The 21,339-nt window shown below is 35.6% G+C and overlaps 1 protein-coding gene across 3 annotated transcripts in view; it reads left to right on the top strand.

Moving 5' to 3' along the window:
• The window catches only part of Spt20 (transcription factor Spt20 homolog), a 58,989-nt gene that overhangs the window by 26,897 nt on the left and 10,753 nt on the right, over positions 1 to 21,339 (top strand). For all 3 annotated transcript variants that reach the window (XM_083129626.1, XM_083129625.1, XM_083129628.1), the window contains exons 10-15: positions 3,176 to 3,739; positions 7,583 to 7,962; positions 10,733 to 10,870; positions 12,087 to 12,219; positions 14,487 to 14,572; positions 20,668 to 20,824. In XM_083129626.1, the coding sequence (XP_082985752.1) occupies positions 3,176 to 3,739; positions 7,583 to 7,962; positions 10,733 to 10,870; positions 12,087 to 12,219; positions 14,487 to 14,572; positions 20,668 to 20,824 (1,458 nt within the window). The remainder of the gene's footprint in view (positions 1 to 3,175; positions 3,740 to 7,582; positions 7,963 to 10,732; positions 10,871 to 12,086; positions 12,220 to 14,486; positions 14,573 to 20,667; positions 20,825 to 21,339) is intronic.

Here is a 21,339-nt window from a genome sequence, read left to right as displayed (position 1 = left end):
CACAAGAACATTAACAAAAATTGCAAAAATCAGTCTTGAGAAAGGTATGCAGTGAAACCCTTATTTTCCATTCCCATATCATTGCATTTTTCCCACTTTATATATTGTACCTATCTGGTTCCAGTTGAAGAAAATGTTATACTATTTTTGCTGAGTTACGCACATGCAAATTTTAAGTTGTGCCGCTACAATGTAAAACAGAATAAACTTGAATAATAATTGCAGAACAGAATTTGCAACTTAAATTGTACTAAATGTACAGAAATCATTAGTTGAGGTTTATTTATTTTGATTAACAAAATATGATGCTCCAAGATTCTCATGAAATCGGGACTGAAAATCTCAATTTCTTGTTCTTGTCAAACATCATGTACAGGGTGTCTGGGCTAGAGGTATTCAAAAATATATTCTTATAAAGAAAGAACTATACATTGTATGTTGTTGAGTAAATGCTCAATCGATAGAAAATCTCCCCGAGATTTGATCGTCACCATTTCAAGGTCAACACCGAGTCATATAGATCGCGCATGCGCACAAATGTTCAATGTGACGTGCTCTGGCAAGCCTAGCAGCGTATGCCTGGCAGTCAACATGTGGACGCCACACCAAAAGGTGCAGTGTGTGCTATGGTTAGCAGAGTTCAAATCAGGTTTTTAGGATGTTTTCCAGCTTGTGAAATCAAACTTCCAGTTTCTCGTAGTTTTGTCCCACTGATAAATGGACTTATGTTGCATGCCGCTGAACACATGTTACTGATTTGAACTCTGCTAACCATAGCACATACTGCAGCTTTCGTTGTAGCGTCCACATGTTGACTGTCAGGCGTACGCTGCTAGACTTGCCAGAGCATGTCACATTGAACATTTGTGTGCATGCGCGATCTATACGACTCGATGGTGACAATGAAATCTCGGGGAGATTTTCTATCGATCGAGCATTTACCCAACAACATAAAATGTATACATAATCGGGAAAAGAGAGACGCGGTAGTATATAAATACAGAGAAACTAGTACTCACTTTTATCCGCAAAGCTGTTTTTTCTTCTTTTTCGATTAATTTCAGTGGCCACTGCCACTGCTGCACAGCAAGTTCCAACGAGGATGGTGGCAGTGGCCACTGAAATTAATCGAAAAAGAAGAAAAAACAGCTTCGCGGATAAAAGTGAGTACTAGTTTCTCCGTATTTATAAAATGTGTAGTGCTTTCTTTATAAGCATATATTTTTGTATACCTCTAGCCTGGACACCCTGTATTTTATTCTTATAATAATAATTCTTACAAGTAAGTTTCGTGGATAGAAATTATTAACTCGCTTACATCTAATTATTATCAACCACAGCTTTTATTCCCCAAACATGAATTTATTCATATGTTCATTTTATTTGTCAAATTTCTTCTTTTTACCTTGTGAATTTGATTATGAATGAGTGTATGGGTAAAAGTTCTGTACTTTGGAATTTTTTGTATGCGGTACCAGTATAAGTACTGTTTTAGATAAATAATTTATTAAATAAAAATCATACTGAGATGTTATTTCAGCAATACTTTATAAATGAAATATTGTGGATGGGCACTATATCCAGTATGCTTTCAATATCAACCAATCCGTTTATCGGTAAAATTGTAAAATATTTTTGTGATTAGTATCTATAAATATCCTTGAATTAAGAGGAAAAAATGTACCGTTGTAATTCTTTTATTAATAAAAAGGTATAATTGATGTACCCTGGGTTCATAAAATAGATTTCTAAACGCAAAGTTACTTTTATGTAGCAAAATCCATTTCAGTATGTAGTTACATATGTTAATGAAGAGGATAAATGAGCCATTCAGATTCATTTCTGGGTATTTTCCATTTTATATCATATCATAGAATATTCATTATTGGTAGGGACTGTGACAATTTTACAGTAATATTTTCTTTCAAAATTGGTGTTTTTTTTAAACTTTTCTGTGTTATTTTTGACAAAATTTGAATTTTTATTTTATCACCTTTTTCTGTAAAATATACCTAAAATTAAATCTTCATTGAGCTTTTAACCTAGTGTTTTAATTTGTAGGTCAATTGGGAACTTGTATTACTGCTTGGTGGGCTTCCATCATGTTTTGTGGCATGTTGCTGAGTGCATTGTTGTTGCCTGTTCGCTTGCTGTGTTCAACAACAGTGCACCTAGCAGCATGCCAGAAGCCCAACAAGTTGCTGAAAGGAAGGCAGGAGTTGTCATTGAAATTAATAGAACTTTGAAAAGTCAGTTTTACAGATGAGTACTTTATTCTGGTATATTAATTTGCTACCACATTTTTCATTCCCTAAAAAATGAATAAATGACTGATTTCCTACAAGGAAACAAGAAAGTAATTAAGAATTTGAACTATGATTTATATTGCTGGCTTAATACTGTTTTGTCGTAACTCCACTTTTAGTCTGAAATGATTTTGGTTTGGTTTTAGTTGAGTTTTAAGTCCACTTTATGCACAGAAGGTTAATCAGGTCTGGACCTACATTTTAAAGTGGGATCTGAACCAGTATGTGCCTCCACCAGGTATCGAACCCAGGGCCCCTTGATTACAAAGCAACGGGGAGGCCTTTTTGTCCGAAATGAGTTGATGACTTTATCGTGTTCCATACATGTTAATGCATCAGGTTCCGAAGTGACATATCCGATTGTCAAGTGTTGTGAATTATGAACATTAATAACATGTTTACTCAAATCATGTAGTGTGTTCAAAATCGAACATCAATCAGCTCTCCTGAAGAGTTAGCGCAGATGGACACATGACAACATAGTATTCAGCCGGCAATAGGTAGGCTGAATTCCAAATAAGATGCCTATACTCTAGCCCAGGAATCTCTGGAGCACGGTCATTCATAACGGTAGAGAAGGGCGGAGCGAAGCTGTACATGCTTTCAAACAGCTAGTAGCTGCAGTCATTTTTCCTGTCCACACAATTCCGTTCCCTCTCACACATTCATTGGTGGAGCCCTCTTGAGTCACTACTTGACAGACACTTGTTTTCATTCCCTTGCTCCAGAGTTTCCCACGACAGACTATAGTTGTTATATTTTCAAATACTCTTTTAGCTCCACATTCAAATTACAGATTTGTTGTTTTTGTATTGTGTTTGTTTAATGTGTTTGTAATTCTTCTGTTATTTCTCCCTCAAATCATCTAGCTATGAACAACTCTTCTGCTGCTGCCGCTGCAAGTAACTCAAACCTTGGGACCTTGAATGTGCCTGCAGGAACAACGGCCGCTCAAGCACTGAACCAAAAATTCGTTACTCGGAAAATGACACTACAAAACCTATTAAATTCCCGTGTGAACGCAGCATCGCCCGCCGTTGCGGCTGCTCCGGCGACACAAGCGTCCACCCCCACACCCTCCACCCCTCAAGTACGCGTCACGCTATCCAACCTTGTTTCTCAGCTTAGTTCTCCGGTTCCCGTCCCCCCGGTTTCCATGGTCACCACCTCGAGGCCCCAAACCTCGCCGAATGCCAGCACGACCCCCAACGCTTCGTACACATTGTCCGGGTACACCGTTCCAGTATCAGGGAAAGTTGCAGGGGCAAATATCTCAGGAAGGGTCCCTTCCATGCTTGCTTCTGTTGCGAATGCCAACTCGTCCTTGGTGAACTCAACAGCTTCCTCGTCGCTAAGGAGGTCGTCATCTGGAGCCGACTCCACAACTTCCAACTTAGGTCTCTCTATGCCTGGGCTGTCAGCTTTGTTGGCAGGTTTGTAGAAAACACCATTTACATTATTAATTAAGGGTTAGTATTAGGGGTAAGTCAATACCGACGGATACCAGTGGTTTTGGTATCGGAAATTATCAGTTGGATTTGTTATTTACCAATACTGGTCAATACTTTTCTGGCACTTTGGTCTTTCATAGGGTTCACAAAAATGTCATGCAACTAGGACCATCCATTTACGATGACCAAAACAGCAAATTTTGGTACAAGCACTGGGCACATTTCAGGATCAAAAGTGATACATAAAACTTCCATTTTTGGTGTTAAAATTGTGAATATAATCCTAAATTTCATTTGAAAACTATATTTATTACACACAATCAACATTTCTTTTCTAATTGCACATTTATGTAGTTACCAGAGTGTTAAGTTTGTTTCTGTATAATGGAGTCCATTTTTTGTTCTCAAAATTTTCAGCAGCCTCCGTGGCAGAGTGGTTAACACAGCGCACTACAATGCCAGGGGTTCCAGGTTCGAATCCCGGTGTTCTTTGCAAGTATCCATTAATCACATCATCACTAGAGCATGGATTTGTATGTAGTCACATATTCTATTCCCTTCTAGATACATACCTTGATCAGGAAAATGTCAACAAATTATATAACTCACATGATTTTGCATAAGTTTTATGCTACATATTTTAACATATTTGCCAGGATATTACATATTTTACATAGTTGCTAATTTACTTTATATAAAACAACATATGTCGGTAATTTTTTCCTATATTTTCGATGTCTGAAACATGATGAAAAAGAATTGTAGCTTATGTGATGTCATATTTTCTAATCAATGATATGCTTAGTGCTTACGGTCACCTAAAATTGACTGCCAAGTCGAAAGACAGGCTGAAGAAAAAAAAATATGGGAACTGTTATTTATCGAAAGATGCTAGTTACTCCCCCCCCTCTGGTTATATATTTTCGTTTTGCTTTTTGGTTTAGGCAAAGCACCTGGAAACTTTGCATTGGTGGACAAGAAAGGTACTTTCCTGTACGAAGCGAGTTACACAATATGTTCCCTTGTACAAAAAGTACAAAAGTAGCTATGTATTTTCATTCAATTGTTCTTTCTGTAGATGCTTCTTTTACAATTTGTTTCAAAAGTTACAAAGAGCTCTCTTACATATTTACATATTATACAATAAGTTGATCTTGAAGCTTTCCTGGGGACGAATGATCAAAAGATTCTCTCAGGCTATCGACCAGGTGAGTTGTGGGAAAGATTTCAAGATTTCTCATCTTCAGGGTAGAAGCCAGAGACGAGAGAATCTTTCATATTATACAATAATTTACGATGTGAAAAGTTTAGTAGTTTATAGTTGAAAAAATTGGGTTCTTAAATATGTACACTTGCTGTGTTCAAATTTGATACAAATTTTAATTTGAACAACTTATGTCCTTAAAATTATGTTGAATATGTTGAATTAAAATAACTATCTAGCAGAATTCTTGAAATTGCTTGGTTACTCGATTGTTATTAATATTACATATTCTTTGATACTACATATTGAGCTACATATTCTTTTTATACTACTATATATTTAGAAAATGAAAAACTAAATATGCTGACCAAGGCAGTAATTTATTTTATTAAAAACATAAACTAAACGTAACGTAAAAAGAGGTCTTTTTTTTTGTACTTGATAGAGAGTCTGAAGAAGACCTTGCTAGAAGGTTGAAACGTTACGTTTAGTTTATGTTTTTAATCAAATAAATTACTGCCTTGGTCAGCATATTTAGTTTTTCATAATCATGGAAACAATGCTTAATGGTGTTATACTATATATTTAGGTACATATTTTATCAATTATTGTTACATATTTATGTACATATTTTGTACTTTGATATTACATAAAAATCTGATGTCTAATCATCACTCAACCTCATCTTCACAGTTAGGGAAAAATGGCAGAAAACGAAGTAAAATAAATCAAATCAATCAATCTATCAAAAACTTTCACATTTCGTGTTTCTGTCAAAATTGAAATATCCATGTCTACACATGACATGTTTACAGAGTCTAAATATCCTGTAAATTATGCAGAATTCTAAGTTTCCATTTGTTTGCACTAATATTGTGTGAAAAACTGTAGGTTGTTATTACATAAGAGGTCTTTTAGTATTCTGTTGTAGTTCTTGAATATTTTGAAGCAAAACTCTGCTAAATTGATCCTTTTAATTTGAATGGTTTGTTTGAGTTGGATTTAAAGTCCACTTTATGCACAGATAGACTGATCAGGACTGGTCTTACAGTTTAAAGCAAAGGAAATTATTTGTTTGACTTTCATCTGATACGTTTGAGTGACGATATTGAGAAGAAAAGAAAATGTACTCGCAGTATTGATATTACTGCATGATAACACCAGGCCTCTCACGGCAAAAGTAACTAAGGATATGCTCTATTCATTTGAGTGGGAAGTTCTGCCTTATGGGTAGAGGCATGCATATTTCGTTTTGGACCAAACGTGAAATAACACATTGTGATGTTAATTTTTCATGTTTCTGAAAGGTGTGAGGTGCATTTTCCTACCCTGTTTTGTCACGAAATGATGCGAAATAGACTCTTAAACACGAAATTTACCGTTTATATACCTACGCTACACTTTCTGAAGTTGGAAGTATCCTATGAGATATGCAATTCACAGAAAATTGGTTAATTCTGCTGCAAACATTTGAGAAGCAAAACTGGACCCCTTTATACAGGAATAAACTTAATATTCTGGTAATGATTTAATGTGCTATTAGAAGGGATATGTTTATTTTGTGTAATAGTGCAGTTTTTAAATCAAATTTGGGATTATATTCACATTTTTAAAACCAAAATGTCATTTTATATGCCGCTTTTTCACCGCTATAATAGCGAAATTTCATTTTATTTACCGCTTTTGAACCTGAAATTGACTCTGTTTTTGTACCGAAATTTTGCTTTTTTATTTACCAAAAATATGAGCCTCTACTTATGGGGCTTATACCCCTGACTTGCCACCTTCAGACTACGATCTCTTCTGGCCCCTGCAGCACCACTTAGCAGGTTCCCACTTTAGATGGCAAAAGTGTGTAATTTCCTATAGAGATTACTTCATCCATTAAATTATGAGACTAGTTTTCATGAATACACATTTTCTTTCTTTAAAAATGGTCGGGAAATAATTTATACACTTACTAATAAACAGGGAATGGATTTATATGTAGTAAAAATGTGCTAAATATGTAAATACATATTTAGTTTTTTTCACCAAAATATGGAGTTTAATATGGACTTAAAATTGTAAAAAATACCTTTTTAATAATACAAGACACTACACGAGCTACATAAAATACAGTACCCTTACATTGACAGATATTGTAAAGCAACACAAAATATGTTTTCATTTTCTGTTCCCAAAAAAATGAATAACAAAATTTTGTGGGAATTGTTGGAACGTGAATTTCCTTCCGTTGTCTCTTTAAGTATCGCAATGAGTAATGGGAGTGTATTTCAAATTTGTCAGTTATTCGCAAAAAATTTCATCCAACTCTTTTGGTCACACGGGGTCATGTATTACATTACATGATTTTTGTATATGTTGAGAAATGTTCTGAAATGTGGAAATAATATGTAAAAATAACTAAAATATGTAAAATATAAGCGAAAACCTATATATGTACAAATATGGAAAATAAAAGCATTTTTTTTAGTCTATATGCCATGATTGCGAAGATAATACAAAATATAACTGATTTCAGCTTCATTCATAAATATTTATTTTCATTTAAATTCGTTTCCTGATAATGAATATAACTGTGACCAATATGTATTTAATATGTGTTTCTTTATTTTTAGGAACGCCATCGGCTGATAATCCAATACCAGGCGTAAACTCTAGTTCCTCATTGTTAGAACGACTTACTGCTTCCTCAGGGACATCGTATACCTCGAACGCAGGGCAACAGCCTGGCCCTACTTCCACTACAGGTCCTGTTCCGACCAATTCAAGTCCCTCGCCAAGCCTCAATCAGAATCTTGGAGCGATTCCAGGATTTTCGTCTCCCCCTCCCGCTCCTAAGGCTGTGGTCACGGTAACTCATCCGACTGTATCTGTCTCTTCTCCTCTGTCAAGCCCACAACCCAGTGTTACTGTTGCGAATCTAAATTTACAGGGATTAAACTTAGCCAGTCTACAGGGTGCTGTAGCTAGCATTCCAGGACTTCAAAATGTACAGGTTAGTGTCCTTAATGTGAATTCAAATTACTTTCAACTGTTTTTTCTATTTACTTTTCAAAGCATTATATTTATGGCTGAATTTACTGAAGGATTTTGTTCTGATTTATTCAGAAATTCAGGCATGTAATAAAGGTATGGCATACAGGTTTATTTTATGGGTAAAGTATTTATAAAAGTATTATATTATTATATTATTATAAAGTATTATAAAAAAATAAATTCTCAAAAATAACAGTTGCTCAACCGGTGCCAAAGTTTCAGTATCTTTTATTATAGGGTAGGAGGATAATTCTGCTGCTTTCCCACCACAGATGCAGATATTACAGGGGGAAGGGGAGAGAGAGAGAGCTTGAGATAAAGAGTTAGAGAAAGGGTTTTTGAAAAACTCAATATGCTGACCAAGGCAGAAATTTATTTTATTATAAAACATAAACTAAACGTAACATTTCAACCTTCTAGCAAGGTCTTCTTCAGACTCTGTACCAAGTACAAAAATGTGATATTTAAACACATGAGAGAAACAGGACATGACATAGAGTGGGATGAGAGGCTAAGCAGATAGGAAGGGAGAAGAGAATACTAGTGAGAAAATGGAGGGAGTCCAAGGAAATAGAGAAGAAAGGTGAAGAAGAAGACAATAAACTGGAAGGGGGACTGAAGTTAAACAAAGAATGGAAGAAGGTGTTAGAAAGAGTGGAAAGGACAAGAGAGAAAGAGGAGAGAAGAAGGAAGAAGAATGAAGGAAAAGGAGCGTGAGATAAAGAGTCCAACCACATTCTCTTTCAGGTGAAAGTACAGTTGACAAGGGAAAGCCACCTGCTAGATTGTTCCAGAACTACTTTCTAATAGTCTGGAGGGGAGTATTTTTGTGTATATATATATCGTCCTGTTTTGTACCTTGTTACATTTGTACTTGGTACAGAGTCTGAAGAAGACATTGCTAGAAGGTTGAAACGTTACGTTTAGTTTATGTTTTATAATAAAATAAATTTCTGCCTTGGTCAGCATATTGAGTTTTTCATATCATGGAAACGAGGCTTAATGGTGTTATAAAGAGTTTTTGTGTGCGTGTGGGTTGGGGTGGTGGTGCGAGCATGTGCATGCACGCTAATACCCCCAAAATGTCCTCAACTCTCCCCTAAAATATTTCATAATGGCCCAATTTATGTTCATTTTGGCTCTAAATTTACCCTTACCTCCCTAAACACAAACTTATATCCCCCTTCCTCCCCAGATAGAAAATTCTGGATAAATCCCTGTTTCGATGTAATTGTAAGCAATATTACCTAGACAGCCCAAACTGACAATACTAACATTGAACAACCTCAAGCACATCATAATATCCATCAAAATAGTCATATCTGATGCCACGGTGGATGCACAATGAATGTGTCCCCATTAGCCTTTCTGTACATAAAATGCACTTAAAAACAAACTAAAAAAACATTCATGTAATGAACATTCAAATATTTTATTTTTATTAGAATATATTTTTATTCTACCTCAATTTAATTTGACTCCCGAAGCTACAAGTGTCCTTTTGTCGACTAATTGCATGAGGTAGAAATTAGCAACTGCATCGCTTGTGCCACCCCTTTTGGCACAGAATCGCACTGCAACATTTATTTCCATGTGCTTTAGTTAGATTAGGGTGATGCTTGGGTTACCTCATTTTCAACAATTATATTGTTGACAGCTATCGCAACCAATTGGACCAAATTATCACCCTCAAACATCAACATGCGCTTTGTAGCACTTGTCAGTCATTATAACATCACAAATAGTTTCTCCTGTTCATGTTTTACGAACCCTGGTTGGTTCCTAACTTTGGGGTTTGGTGCTTGTAGGTTCCTCTTGCATAACATTTGATCAACGAAGTGTGTGATCTAAGAAGAAAAAAACAAATGAATAACAACTGCTGACAATGCTCTTTAAGTGCTATTTAAGTTTGCATGTTCCTCTCGTCGGAGGACTGTGCTCGTTTGCCAATTTGTGTCAATATCTGAACTTCTATTGAGTGTATAGCAGCCACACCCAGATTCCCGGTATCCTTGCAATGAACTCTATTGGTGCACACTTTTAAGTTCCTCACTTTGCATGTGAAAAATACAAGCCCCCTCTTAAGGTAGGGTAGGAGTTAGTTTGAGTTTTCCTTCTAAGTTTATTAAGTTAAAACTTATTGTCCCTGATACATCACTTTTTCATAGTGAAGTCAAAATGTTAAAATGCCATGATCTGGTGCAGTAAATGCAGTGCTAATATTGTATCGATAGGTTCCATGTAACCACATTGCTCTTCTTAATCTTGTGTCGATTAATTTTGAAGGCCCATAGCCTTCATTAACATAGCTTATGTGACGCAAAGAACATTTGAAATTAATTTGTGACATGAACAAGAAGAGCAATGCATGGAAACTTTTCATGCAACAGTTAAAGTGTATTGGTTCACTTCTACATTTGGACAATTTTATTCTTAATCCCATTGTCTTATTTTTAGCTAACATTTCTCAGAATTGCGTGTGCATTCATGTACATGTGTTTGTGCGTGTACGTTCGTGAATGTATATGTGTGCACATTACACACTTTTTTTTTTACTAGTCTAAATGAAAAATGTATATTTATTGATTTCTGTATAATATACTGGTTATTTTTGAATTATAGTTTTTGTAGTCAAGGGAAATGGATTATTATTAAAAATTTACAAAATTTTGTTCTTCATGTTAGACTTTGGATTGCGTACCAAATACAGTTTTACTTTTTTCTTGCAGGTATCCATACCAGGATTGGCTGTACCAATCTCTCTTTCTCTAAATGTATCCACTTCAGGTGTAGTTGCTCCTCAAACCAGTGTTCTTGTGACTTCGCTTCCAGTTACAAGCACCTCCACGTGCACAACTATCACTTCGGTAAATGTATAACGAGTGTTGTTATTTTAATAGCATAGTATATAATATTAGTTGCTTGTTTTGTAACTTTATGTTTCTGTCTTACTCGGGTTTTTCTGGAAAAATATCAATTTTTTGATTAAGAGACAACTATTATAATATTTTTGTTACAGTGGAACTCGGATTTTACATCCACAAATTTTACATTTTCCCAAATTATACATTTAGTCTTGATGGTCCCAACATAGGAAAATGTTATAATTTTTTTTCTTGTTTTTTACATTTTCCTGCATTTTAAGTTTTTCAGATTGGTCCCCTGAAAAACGTAAAATCGAGGTTCCACTTATTTTCCATGTGAACTTATAAATGTTTTAAAGTAAAACCCTCAGTAAATTGTTAGTTGCAATGGAATACTTATTTATTAATAATATTAAATGTACTCAATCATAGTGAAAAAAAATAATCAAGATTTGAATGCAAAAACTAAGCATATTTCGGGATCTAAAGCAGTGTACAAAATGGCATTTTGATGTTATTTAAATAGTGAAAAATACCCTAAATTTGATTTGAAAACTATACTTATTACATAAAATAAGTTAACAGAGTATTAAGTTTAGCCCTGTGTATAGGAGACCATTTTTGCTTCTCAAAAGTTGATAACAGAATTAATCAATTTTCTGAAATTGTCGCGTCTGTAAATAAACCTCGAGTTTATTTTTGCATTTTGCAGTTCATTTCGCACCTTTCAAAAACATGAAAAAATAACATTACAGTGTGTTATTCCACATTTCGGGTTTCCAACAAAAGTGAAATATGCGTACCTCAAAATATACATTTAGAAAATTATTGTCAGTCTTGTACCCCCCCCCATCCCCCACCCACACAATATTCATATGAAGTTGGCACTTCTGTTCTGAACAACTTCAAATTGTTACAGTTCTCTAGCTTCAGTATTGATATCGGGAGATAACAGTAAGTGTATCAGATTTATATAGTATCAGCTCACACACAGCCCTACATTATGCAGATAAAAACCATAGTAATGTGGTAGAAATATGCACTCAGTAACTAACTATAGAAATATTGGATTGGTAAAAATTCTTGGCAATTTTATATCTATACTGATAAACATACATCAACCAAAACCATCCGTACTGTATATTATTTAATAAATAGTTGGGTTGTTTACAACCAAGCAAGCATTTCTTTTGTTAATGCTTATTGTACTGCTTTCTAGGTTGTCTCATCTGTTGCCTCAACTTCTGTTACTGCTACCTCAACATTAAACAATGCAACAACTCCAGCCATGGTGCTCGCAAATCCTGCTGGAGGGGTTGCAGGCCAAGGCCAAGTTTTATCACTCCCTGTGGGTAAGTTGAATTTCGTCACTAGATCTTGTAATCCACAGTATTACTGAAATTGTATAAAATTGTTTCGGAAAGACGAACCAAAATGGTTAAACCTTTTGATTCTTAACACACTGTAAGGGTTTACGAGAGATATCCACAAAATAAGTTAAGTTTGCAAATATTGCAGCTTCGGTGCTTTGGTCACGATGATGCACATATGTGCTGAGTGTGTTGATTCTTTGGCAAGGAGTGGATGCCATTTGCAGATATTCGTACGTTGTTTACACATCATGGTGTGTTCATATTTACTATGTGCGAATTACTCACAAGATTAACAATATAAATTCAGTTTTACTTACATTTTTTGCGAGTATAGTTCGTTCTTCAATTACGACGTTAGTTGGGAAGTTAAGTATTACGGCAGATATGTCGATGATATTTTGGTTATAGGGGAAGCTAAGGAGTTAACGAGACTATTTGATATATTGGGAGAACAAGATGATAGGATAAAATTCACTAAAGAAGAAATGAAAAATGGTAAGATTGGCTTCTTAGACCTCTCGATTCACACGAATAGAAAGAGGATAGAAACTGGTGTTCATCATAAAGCCTTAGCAGCCGAATTATACATTAATAAAGAATCAGCACAACCCAGAGGAACAAAAATAACGTTTTTCAAAACTTTTTCTTTAGAGCTCTTAGGTTATGCAATAACATAGCAGATTTGAACAAGGAAATTAATTGAATAATAAGAATAGGCAAGAAAAATGGGTACAAAGAAAGTGAAATGAGAAAAGAACTGAGGAAGGCAAGATCCACATGTAGGAAAGATTCAGAAAAAAACAATTTGGAAAATGACACCGAAAAAGAGACAGATAATGGAAAGGAGAAGAAAGAAAATTTTAGATTTAGAAGTATCCCTTATTTCCATGGGTTATCAGAAAAAAATGGAAAAAATAGTAAAAGAATATGGAATTAAATGTGGAATGAGGGCCCCGAAAACTCTAGAAAAACATTTCACGAAATATAAAAAAGAAGGCGATAAAGGATAGAAGGAAGAAGGAGATTTGAAGGGAGTGTATGGAATAACATGCGAATGCAATAAAGAGTACATCGGCCAAACGGGGTTAAACATGAATATACGGTGGGGGGAACATGATAAAGACATAAGAGAAAAGGTTCCCAAAACGGGTTTGTCAGAACATATCCTCGAAGAAGGCCAATTAATCTTAGGAAGAAGGAATGTTTATGAAGGATCATATATTTGTAAAGAAAGAGAGAACAAATTAAATAGGGACGACGGGAATATACATGAAGTTTGGACAGGAATGTTTAGGGACAGGGACACCATCCTTCCTATTTTGTACTATGTGCTTTGGTCTGAAAGCCATGCTTAGAATTCTAGATATAGTTTTTTGAATTTCCCTTTTACCTTACCTTCTTATGTGTTTCGAGTTTATTTATTTTTTTTTTTTTTTGTAATCTTGTCCCAAGGGGACACGAAGCACCCTATTGAGAAAAGTGACCTTGTCCAAGTAACATACAAATAACAGATGACATGTGCAATTGTTGTGTTCCTCTGTTACAAATTCTTCTTCTTTGTGACCTTATCGACTTTGAGTCAATTTTGGTCATCTAATCTGAACTGATGTGCAGTTCATACATTATGAGTTCACTACATACTTGATACACACAGCACAAAAAAAAACCTCACTTTGCACTATATCACCAAGTTACAACCTCTGGATATCTGTAATAGAACCATATAATAGGAGGGGTGGGATCTGTGAGGAGGGAAATTATCAGGAATGGAATATTACGACGGCATAAACCGTTGTATAGTTTATCTCGTTCTCTACCAAATTCTGGACATTTTAAAAATAGATGTGTGGCATCGTGATTTCTTTCCCCACATGTACAGGCTTGTTTTGAGGTTATGTGTAAGCATGCTAGGTGATCATTAGTACGAACGTGACTCATTCGTAGACATATAATAAAGATTATGACTGATCTTGGTAAATTATATGAATAGCACCAAGGTTTTATACGTGTATTGTCTCCAAGCCATTCATATGTGTTACCCGTGGTTTGTAATAGTATGGTGCACTATTGTCTCCATTTATTTTGAAGCGTGCTTTAACTCTTCATAGAAGATTCATGGAAGCTTTGTAAATGTGATTGTTTCGGATGTTCGGGCAATTTTGACATATCTAAAGGTTTGTTTCTAAGTGATAAGCTCTTATACTAATAACAGCAAATACAGTAGTCTTTTTTTTGTTATTTCTTAGCACAAATAATGGCTTCCGGAGTGAAAGGACTTGGACAACAACAGAATATTCGCACCGCTTCTCCTGCTTCAGTATCTATTCAACAGGTAAGAGAATTATGCCAGTTTGAAAGTCAGGCCATCTGCACTTGTATTGAATTGTACTGAAAAGTGAAACTTTTAAAAAATTGATTTGCCAGGAATTTCTTGCGCAGGCCATGAATGGTTTTGTACATGGATTTTTGCAAGCTTCGTTGAAAGGCTTTTCTGATTTTGTTGACATTCACATCTAATACACATGGCCGTCTTATGCTTTTCTTTTTACACACTTTTTACACACAGAACAAGTCTCTTCGAACTGATAGTACTAACTGTATATGTTCTTCTGAGATGGTGAATTTTCACAAATTTGCTTGCAAAAATACCATTGTACTGGAATTTGTCTACTAGCTCCAACACAGCATACGCTTTCTCTTGGTTGCGTACCATCTTGCAATGATAGCCAGGGACGGCGACAGGGGTGGGCACGGGTGGTCAAGCGCCCACCCAGAAATTCCTGTGCCCACCCGATTGCCCACCCAATTAAACCGAATAAGTACATATACTCGGAGATATTATGAATGATTAAATATTTAAGTGTAACCTGGTGTTCATAACATGTATATTTTACTTGTGAATATTATCTATGCTGGAAATGTTCACATATTATCAACCCATAAAGAGCCACTTTTGTCATTGTTGAAACAAAAACTGTGATCAAATGAATACTTCCATGTTTAAAAGCAGCTAGTAGGCTTAGGAGGCTCAAACTTATGCAGGGTATGATCAAGATTAGATCTGAATTTAGGGTGAACTTGAGGACTGTACCTCCGGGCCTCCACTACGTATATATATTGTGGCCTGGCTATGGTTAAAATAATCTCCAAATAAACAAATCTAAACATCATCTTAGCGTTACTTCCACCAGCAACACAATAAATTATTTCGACTTTTTAATTAATATGAATAATTTAATCAAGAAGACTTAGTTAGATGGACAGGCCATGTGACACGAATAGCAGAGGAAAGAATAGTTTACAGGATTCTTGTTGGGAAACCTGATGGTAAGGGACCAGTAGGAAGGCTAAGACGAGGATGGAGGGATAACGTTGAGATGGACCTAAAATAAATCGGTAAGGATGGGAAAGATTGGATTGATCTTGCCCAGGATAGGGGCCGATGGAAGGCTTGTGTTGCTGCAGCCATAAACCTTCGGGTTTAAGTATGCTATAGAGCAGGCATGTCCAACGCGTCGATCGCTATTGACCGGTCGATCGCGGGGCGTTTGTTGGTCGATCGCAGTTATCTATTGTAATTATACGAATATACGTTATTTGAATTCAACTTCTATAATGTATAATGGCTGAGTAGGTACAAATTTTTGCAAAGATTAACGATTAATAGTAGCTCACTGCCTGTTGTTGTTGTGACAATAAAAAGTAGATCACTGCTTTGAAGTTGGACATGCCTGCTATAGAGTATAATATAATTTTAATTAGCTCTGCATTGAAATTCCAGAAGTGTCCCTTTTTTTCATTACAATTTTTATATACCTGTCATCTTCAAATATCAATGTGGTATACGAAATATCAACTTTATATTCGTTCTACTAATAAGATGGAATCACAACAATCACTACAATACCGAAGTGAATAAATTTTAATAAATCAGTTATATATGGAAAAAGCTACAGAATTATTCAATTGCTAATGAGTGGCTTATCCTGTTTAGAAATCCTCGTTCGACACAAATTTTGTCACATGATTCAGCCGAAAATGTCAACAGAATCTGTAGGTGCAGCTGAAGTAAAGAAAAAAGTTATGTCACGAAGTATATAGAAGACGATTTTGTTAGTTTGTTTCTAAGCCCACTTATATGCTCAGATAGGCTAATCGGGACTAAACCTACAGTTTAACGTGTAGTCCGAACCCGTGTGCATTGTGCTGCCACCAGAGGAGGGGGGAGTCGAACACAGGACCTCTTCATTATAATGCAACAGCGTTTTGCCATTGGGGGAAAAAAAAACAGAAAGAACTCGCACCAAACGTGGCATTTTATCACCACAGAAGATGTGTCTATTTTAAGAGGGTGATTGCCCGAGACAACTATTTGAGACTTTCGGAAAACAACGGCATTGTTCATGGAATTAGCTGCCTTGATCCACTAATGAAACGCTGTGCGATTGAAATTACCACCTCAACTTTCTAAGAGGCATAAACTAATGAAACTCCATTTTTGGAAGAGTAAGTTCTGGTTCATTTGTTTTATTGTAAGTAATTTTTCTGCTAATTTTAATAATGACGACGTTATAAGGTTCAATGGTGATTAGATGAAAGTGACGAAGGGGCGAAAACAAACACATGCTGACACTTAAAATACAAACCCTCATAAATTATTACTTTGACAGTGGTTCCAGGTGCCAGGGACTCGTTGCCCTGAAAGAATAAAGTTTCCAGGGCATGCTGCCCAGGATAGAGGTTGACATTCTAGTGTGTTCGAAATGGTCACGCCATACAACCCAATGAAAAATAGATGGAAGTATTACTGGTACGATGATCAACTTCGATTAATTCCTTGTGTCCTAAATCATTTTCTTATCTCAAAAAATATGTTCATGTAACCGTACGTGTATTGCTTGTCCCGCATTAGTAATATGACAATTCTTCAGAAAACAAAGAGCAACTTAGCTAATAATCTCTTAAATTCTGAACAGATTTCTCAATCTTACTTGTTTATTACTTATGAATGATATTTTGTCAAAATAGCCTTTCATTAGCCTAGGAATACTTCATGGACAATGAACAAAGAATTTGTTTTCCGTGTGTGTTTTAAATCATTCCTAATAAGACGTTTATTTTAATCCAAACATTCAGTGGCGGCGATTAGGAGGAGCGGGAAGTTGGCCACATTTTACCACTTTTTTCCCCCTCACTATTATGCTAAGCCTTTTCTACCAAGAAAACATATATTCAGGGGTGCCCACAGGGGGATTATAGCGCAGGCTGCGCCATCGATTCTTTGGGGGATTTTTTCCCTTCAAATAAGGTAAAATTGAACATTTATATATTTTTACAAAATAAAGATAAAAATTTTACACCTTAAATTCACCATATTTAATCCATTAGATAAGAAAAGAAAGCGTTTAAGGTCATTATTGAAGGTGCGAGGGGGGGATAAATATCCAACTCTTATATATTAGGCTTTAATTGACAGGTGGGTTCTGGGGGGAATTCTGAATTAAACGTTGGCGGGAAGGTATTCAACTCTAGGTCTTAGATTATGGCGGGTATTTTAGTTAGAGGGGCATTGAGCATTAAGGTATCCAATTCTTGTGTATTACTATTGTCTTAGACTGTTGCGGAAATTCTGGTGTGGAGACTGAGAATTAATTTTTTGGAGGAGGCAATATCCAGTCTTCAATATCAACAGTAAGTCTAAAATTGGCATGGACAGTTTTGTGTTAGGATTGAGTATGAAATTTAAAGGGGGAGATAGGAAGCTCTTGATAAAGTGTTAAATTTTAGATTGTCAAGGGATTTCTGTAGTGAAGAGAGAGTTTGAACATTAGATTTTGGAGACTATATTTAGCGATATGGTATCCACACGTTTTCGACCCCGAACGTGCTAAAATAGAAGTTCGAAAAGACTAAATATCCCAGGATCCTAAGAAAGTGTTGACACCCCGTTAAATTAATATTCTTGAAAGCCTGCAAAGAAATGGATGTAAAAATGTTCTTGCTTGCTTCACTCGCAATAATGTGTTTGTTACAACAATGCGTGTTTGGCGCTTTACTGAGGTGGATGTGAATTTTTATGCTATAGCTGCATTACAAGACATGAGCGATATTCTCCATATTCATGAGTAACATCACTTCTTAAAATATAATGCTTAGTGTTGGTATACTGCTTATTTTAAAGCAGGTGCATCATTTGTAAAAAGCTAAGGAAAAAGTTACTTTCGGTGTAGGGATCACGATATAGTTTCAGGGCGCAAATGATATTATTTGGGGGGGGGGGATGACATGGACATGATTTTTGTGGGGATGCGCCATTGGCCTTGGGAAGGGATGGGCACCCCTGCGTATATTGTCCTTGCCCCTCAAATGTTGGCACCCAATCGCTGCTACTACAAACATTCAGATAGATTTGTCAGTTGTACAAACCTTGTAAGCTAAGAAAAGTAACCCCCAAGGATTAAGAAAACTCTTTCAGTCAAAAACTTATACGATGAAAATACTATGCTCAGGAACATGCATTTAAATTACGAGAAACTTCACGATTGTCTACCATCGCACTTTCTATCATTGTCGCCGAATACATAAAATCAAGTATGTGTCTTGTATTTGCAACACAAGCTTAAACCTATTTATTTCACTGTATTAACATGCATGAAAGAATGTGATTAGAATGTATGGCTGGTGTATGGCTGCGCATGTGTAAACACTTCCTTGAAATAATTGTGTCCATCAGAGATAAAACGAAAGGAAATGGAACAAGATGCGAGAATAGATTAGAAAAGAATAAAGAGGAAAACAAGGAAAGGGAAAAGAAGTAAGAGGAAAATCGGGAGTGTAAGAGGGAGGAGGATACATACGTCTTACATACACATACATAGTCTTACATTTATACTGCCCACCCTAATCTATCACTATGGAGCTTCTGCCCACCCGGTCGAAAATTTCTGGCGCCGCCCCTGATGATAGCAAATAGCACCTCGGACTGGGTGTAAGAATGCATGTGCTTGCGCATCAAGCACATGTGCACAAACTTCGAGAGTTTCCTTGCCCAATGATTCCTAACATGTTTTTTCTATCATAAATCATATCTTTGTAGTAAACATGTAAAGTTGTTTCATTCATTTACAATTACCCTGTATGTGATTATTTAACAGAAAAATGCTGTAAAAAATTATTTTTTGTGTTATAAATTTCCTCCTTTTATTTATACTTTATGTTTGTATAGAAATAGTTTTTACATATTTAATGCAAGGAATAAAATTATGAAAGATATGCAGTGGTTCAGTCAGTAGGGTATCTGCCACACAGCAAACCCAGGTTTGATTTTCAGAGTAGTTGATTTCCAGTTGGAATTTTTCTGATAATATCCTTGCATAAAATGACTCTTGGTCTCACCCAGTCTCCAGATAGTAAGTACCTTGGGGGACCCTGGAGGATAAAGGCAAATCCAACATGGTGCTTGCTGCTCTCATTACCACCAGTACGGTTGAGATCAAGAATGTGTACATCTCCTATGTGCCTGAATGGTACGGTTCGAAACACAGGGTTTAAACAAAAATAAGTAAAGTTAATGAGATTTGAAATCATTGCAAGAAAACAGTGCTTTAAAATCACGTTTGTTATTTTTCCTTCTTTAGGAGTACAGTTCAACTTTGTATTGACTTGCCAAAATTGTATCATATGAGATCTATTTTTGAAGGTCGGAATCTAATTATCAGAATCAGCTGAGCCGATGTTGATGTCAAGTCTTACAGCGGATACCAATGTTTGAAAGTTGTAACAATTAGAAATTATACAGAATATGCACATATGTGCCTCGATTTTACGTTCTCGGATTTTAAATTTTCCTGCATCATACATTCAATTTTGATGGTCTGAACATAGTAAAATGCTAATAAATATTCATCGATTTTACATTTTCCTGTATTTTAAGTCTTTTAAGCTTGGTATCCAGGAAAACATAAAATCGAGGTTCCACTGTATACCACATCAATTTACTGAAGTTTTGTTTTAAAATTCAAAGTATTTCACATGAGATAATTGGAATATTACAATAACAATCATTCTTTATAAAATCTAGTTTTGTAACATAATTTTGTTGCAAAATTAAATACAGTTATGCACAATTTCCAGGTTAATTGACCATATATCATAGATTTTTTTTTTATCCCCAAGATATCCAAACTCCACAAATGTATCAGTCAGTATCGGTGAATAAGTTCCAGTCGATATTGATACTTCGGCATCGATATCAGCTCAACCCTAGTTTAAATATTGGAATTTTACCAGTTCAGATAATGCATTTTGAGCCATTGTTTGCACATTTGTAATCAAATTCCTCAATTTCTAATCTGTATAGTCTTATGATGTAGTTGAAAAATGTACAAGTGCCAGTCCATCACTTTCACTTGAAAATATTCCTTGCAGGCAGCACAACAGTCCATCCAACTAGTCAGTACTCTTCAAAAGGCACGGGGCCTTACTGCGGCACAAGCAGCAAAACAGGCTGCTGTTACAAGGGGGTTACTTAATGCTACTGTACAAAGGCATCCAAATGCTACTGTCAAAATGTCAGGAACAACAGGTAAATTACAAAATAAAGAGCCAAAGTAGAGCTTATGCATGGTAGTCAAATAATATTATGTTGTTTATATTTTAACATGTTTTAAGTTTAAGAAAGTCTTATGTTTGTATAACTGTGTATCAGTCTTGTAATGAATTGTTCAAGATTTATCAAAAAGAAGTTAACTTGAAAATTCATACATAAGCAAGTGAATGTAAGTTGTTGTTGGCCAATAGTATTACGAGGGCCACTATTTATATTTTGAGCCTTGGCAACACTGATTGAAGTTAGGCGCGATTTGACGTTTGCACGGAATCGTCTGGCATTATTGACCATAACGTACTTCAAATGTTTTGTCAATAGCTTGATTTGTGTTGTTTATGTTGCCTTGGAGATTGCGCGACAACAATAAAATGGAATTAACTCGTGAACATTTTCATGCGATGATTTTTTAAGATTTTCGACGTGGATTATCAAGACAAGAGTGCATCGATCAACTTACTTCCACATTTGGCGATGAAGCCCCATCCTTTGCC

The sequence above is a fragment of the Lepisma saccharinum genome, chromosome 10 (assembly GCF_977018435.1).
Source record: "Lepisma saccharinum chromosome 10, izLepSacc3.1, whole genome shotgun sequence".
In the NCBI taxonomy this organism is placed as follows: Eukaryota; Metazoa; Arthropoda; class Insecta; order Zygentoma; family Lepismatidae; genus Lepisma; species Lepisma saccharinum.
This window is presented reverse-complemented; position numbering and strand designations above follow the sequence as displayed.